General features: G+C 59.4%; 1 protein-coding gene across 1 annotated transcript in view; it reads left to right on the forward strand.

The window, feature by feature from the left end:
* Positions 1-2,672: 2,672 nt before the first annotated feature.
* RLBP1 (retinaldehyde binding protein 1) overlaps positions 2,673-4,632 on the forward strand; it is a 4,177-nt gene continuing 2,217 nt past the window's right edge. The window contains exons 1-3 of the mRNA XM_010074587.1: positions 2,673-2,735; positions 2,975-3,103; positions 3,364-3,565. Coding sequence (XP_010072889.1) covers positions 2,724-2,735; positions 2,975-3,103; positions 3,364-3,565 — 343 coding nt within the window. The 5' untranslated portion in view covers positions 2,673-2,723. The remainder of the gene's footprint in view (positions 2,736-2,974; positions 3,104-3,363; positions 3,566-4,632) is intronic.

Consider the following 4,632-nt stretch of genomic DNA (forward strand, 5'->3'; position numbering starts at 1 on the left):
GGATCCCTGGCAGTAAACCCCTTAATTCCGGGGGGCACGAGGGGTGGCCTTGGGCACACGAGGGGCTTTAGCTCGTCTTTAAGCAGCAGGATTTAGCCGGAGGGTCCGGTGCCAGCACAGCATGGGAGCTTTCGCAAGCCCCGTGCTCACGGGGAGCGGGCGCTGATGCTGCCGAGCTGGGGAAAACGGGATCACCTGGGGCCATGGGGTTGGGATAACCCGGTCTGGCCGAGAGATCCCCCAAGGGAGCTGGCCACAACACCTTGGGCTGGGTCCCCCTTGGGGCTGCCACCCTTCCTGAGATCCCATTTCCCAGGACAAAGCACCCCCTGGGTGATGCCAGGGGTTGCGTCTGGGTCTGCTTGGAGCAACCTGGGCTAGTGGAAGGTGTCTCCCCATGGCAGGCGGTTGGAACTGGATGAGCTTTAAGGTCCCTTCCAACCCAAACCATCTATTCTATGATTCTATGATGGCCAGGATGCCCAGGTGGCCAGGGGAGTGCATGTCCCCTTTGCCACACCCGTGCCGGGCTGTTGGGTCTGTTCAGGAGCCCCCACTCCAATTACGTCCCCCCATCATGCCCTGTCTTGCTCACTGGGCTGCAAACATCCAACGAGCTCTAGGAGGGAGCTGAGCCTTGTGCTGGGTCTGGTGTGGGAAGGGGACAAGGAGGTTGTGGGGGGTCCTGGGGAGAGCAGCGCAGGGAGCTCCCAGCCATCATCCAGGGTCTTAGCACAGATCTGGGTTTTCCCTCCCTGCTCCCCCCTGCCCTTCATCCAAAGTCTCGTGCCTTCCTCCTCCCTCCCTGGCAGCAGGGTCTCAGCTCCGTTGCAGGGCAGCCCCGTGGAAACCAAATCCGTAAATCCCAGTATCATTACAAAACATGCCTTGTGTAAGCCCCTTCAGTCCCGCTCTGGTGCTTAGCCTGGCCCCGCCGCCTCCCCAAAATCCCCATCGTGGTAAGAGCCTGGACGAGCTCCTCTCCTGGGCTTGAGGCAAGAGCTGTGCACAGCCCCATCCTCACCCAGCGCCCCCAACCCTGGGCCCAAAAAGAATTATGGCTGCATGGGCTCCCCAAAAAAAAAGCATGCTGGGACGTGGATGTCCCAAAACCCCTAATTTTGCCATCCCACTGCACCCACATGTGGGCTTTGCACTGTCCCTGTGGCACCCCAGGGACACCTCCTTGATGGGTGGACTGGGTTCCAGTTCCCAAAGCTCCAAGCAGGCAACCATCACTTGGGGACATCATAAGAAAAAAAATCTGCCCATGATTTTTTTTTTATTTTAGAAGCTGAAAGGGGCCCCGTATGGATGCTGGTTTGGGTGCCCTTGTTGGGGAGGAGCTGGAGAGCCCCCAGAGGGACCAGCCCTGGGAGCATCCTCTGCCATGGACCCGTCCCCACAGCTGGACCCTGCCCACACAGACAAATTCACAGTGGGACCTTGCCAGGCTTTTTGGGAGAGAAGCTGGGGAAATGACCTGGCCTGCTCGCCCCGGGGGATCGGGCTGGGATGGCAGGCTGCCCACCGCCTGCCTCTGCCCCTGCCCCGTGCTAATGAGCAAGTTACACAACGAGAAGCTTTTATACTTCGTTAATCGGGTCCGGCATCCCAGCCCGCCCCTTCACGCACGATCCGACCGGCCGGCGGAGCCCCGGCTCCCTCCTTCCCTCTCCTCAGCTGCCTTTTGTAATGTTTTAATGGGGTTTCTTGCCTGTGTTGTGCTGACTTAATTACAAAGCTGCAGTGAGTTGATGCCTTGTGACGGTCTAATCCCAACCCGGTGACTCTACAAAGCTTTCACCCGGCTTTCTTCCCGCTCCACTCCGGCCTCACCGTCTGTGCGTCCATCTCAGCCCCGTGCGCTGACCCTCTGCAGACGGTTCAGCTTTTCCTCCCCCTGGTGAGTATCCAGGACTTTTTCCACCTGAAATAACTGCATTGGAGAACATCATCCAGCCTACCCTGAAGCTGGCACCTCCAAGGCTGGGATTGCTTTTGGTGCCTGGAAAAATGGGATGCTCGTCTGTCCCTGAGAGCTGGCGGAGAAGAGGATGCCCCTGGGAAGTGGCCGAGCTGGAGCCGAGCACCCCTCTCCCAGCCTGGGCTCAGAGCTGGTGGTACAGCTGACCTGGGGCAGGGTTGGGTGCTGGAGGGAGGATGAAGGCAGACTTCCTCCTCCTCACGCATGGGAACAAGGTGTTTCACCCAGACGGTGTCAGAAATATGCCGAGAGGCTTGTGGTCCAACATTGCAGCTGGTGATGAGCTCTGGGCTGGAACAGCAGGGCTCGAGGGTTTGGGAAACACCTTGGGGATGATGGGGCAGTAGAAGTAAGAAATAAAAGGCATAAGCTGGCTGCCCACCTGGGTACAGCTGGGCACTCGCCGCTGCCCGTGTGAGGATGGTCTGAGATGAAATGGCAGAGGGTGAGCTCATGGAGTTGGGGGTCCTCATGAGATGCCTCCAATCACCAGTGGAAAGGCAAAAGGCAGACCTGGAAAAAAAGGATGAAGGCACCGAACGATCAACACCCATGTTTTTAAGCTGCTTTTGCAAACAGCCCTGGTGTTCCTCAAAGCTACCCAGGTGTCCCTGCCTGAGCAAGACAGGCAGGGGATAGGGTGCAGGGGGCTGCAGAGGCTGTTGGTATCCCCACCGCTGCTGATTCCTCCTTTCCTCTCCCAGTGTCCTGTGGCTGACGGAGGACAGAGGACAACATGTCTGCGGTTGTGAGTACTGCCCTGCGACACCCCATCCCCTGGGGCTCTGAGCATCCCCCCCACCCCCAGCGCAAGGATGGGGCTCACCCCATGCACCCCACGGCCCATTCCCATCCCATTGCACCCCTTTGGGTGCAGGCATGGGGGCTCTGCCTTTCCCCATAGCTCCCCCATCCCAGGAGACCCATGGTGGGGCAGGGGGCTGGGGGGCTGGCTGGGGAGACCCCACATCCTCTCCTCGTCCCCAGACGGGCACCTTCCGCATCGTCTCAGAGGAGGAGCAGGCCCTGCGCACCAAGCTGGAGCGCCTTACCACCAAGGACCACGGCCCTGTCTTCGGGAGGTGCGAGAAGATCCCTCCGCACACCCTGCAGAAGGTGAGGGGGGCTGCGGGGAGCAGGCACAGACTGGGGAACCTGCTCCTTCTTGGGGGACCAGAGGAGACCCTCAATGGGCTTTTGCATTGGGGGGGATGCGCTTACTCCAGAGGGTCTCTGAGCAGGGGACCGGGGTGACCCTGCCGCCCAGCACCGGGATGCTGCAATGAGCATCACTGCACCCCATCTGGCTTTTGGGTGCCTAAGTGACCCCCAGGGTGTTTTGGGGTGCAATCACTGAGCTGTGTCCCCTTCCCCAGGCAAAGGATGAGCTGAACGAGACAGAGGAGCAGAGGGAGGTGGCGGTGAAGGCGCTGCGGGAGCTGGTGCAGGAGCGGGCGGGCGGCGAGGATGTGTGCAAGGCAGTGGCTGAGAAGATGCAGGGGAAGGACGACTCCTTCTTCCTCCGCTTCATCCGCGCCCGCAAGTTTGATGTCCACAGAGCCTACGACCTGCTGAAAGGTGGGGAGGGGTCCTGAGCTTTGACACTGGGTGAGGACAGGGTTATCCATCCCCTGGCACCTCCTGACCCCATGCTGGAGTCTCCCAACCCCTTGCTCTGGACTGTGTGGGCAGAGTAGGACCCTAGCATAGGAAGGAGATGAGGAGAGAGGATAAATAGAAAAATGCAAGGCTGGGGGCTTGGGATGCAGGGGAAAGAGCTGGGATGGGGAATGAAATAAATTAGGGTGGTGCCAGGCATTCCACAAAGCCAGGACATTCCCATTCTTTCATTTACTGGACAAAATGGAAAAAAAAAAACGTGTTTGGTGGTGGCAGGCTGTTTCATTTGCACAGCAAAGCCAGGTGGTGTGGGCTGCACCCCCTTGAGAACCCCATGCCCTATACATGCCGTGTACATGCCCTACACATGCCCCCAATACCCCTGTAAGGAGCTGGTCCTGCACCCACCCTGATTCTTCTGTGAACGGTGCCTGGTGGGCTCAGCACCCTTGGGGCTCCTCGAGGGCTGGCGGCAGGGTGGGGGGCTTGTGGCCCCCCCTCCCTGCACTGGGGGTGACCCATAGGGATGGACCAGGGGAGTGGGAGGGCAGCTGGTGGGGGGCCTCCGGCAGGGACTTGCCTGGCTCCGGCTCTGCTCTTCTTTGTGTTGGACAGGGCATAATGAGTTGTAATTATCAGTACTGGCTCCCAGATGAGAGTTTTTGTTTGCCTGCATTTTCCCAGGAGGAGATTCCTTATTTTGTGCCTGTGGGGCGCTAAGGGAGGGGAGCTGGGGGGTGTCACCTAAAACGGGGAGGAAGAGGAGAAGGGAAATGAGGGGAAAAATGTATTTATCTGCTTGTTGATGTGTTGGAGAGAAGGCAGGCGTGGGAACACCCTGCCAAGGGGTGAATAACCCTGAGTGCTCTGGAGGAGACTGGATCTGCAGGACCCTGGGCATAGCTGGTCCGCAGCAATCAGGATAGGGAATGGCATCTCACCGTCGCCAGCCTGCCCTGTCTCTGGCAGCTTTCCCAGTGCTGCCTGGGCTTCCCGCGGCTGGGCCAGCAACCGTTGGCGCCCCC

This window comes from Pterocles gutturalis, unplaced genomic scaffold, assembly GCF_000699245.1.
Source record: "Pterocles gutturalis isolate BGI_N339 unplaced genomic scaffold, ASM69924v1 scaffold28767, whole genome shotgun sequence".
NCBI lineage: Eukaryota > Metazoa > Chordata > Aves > Pterocliformes > Pteroclidae > Pterocles > Pterocles gutturalis.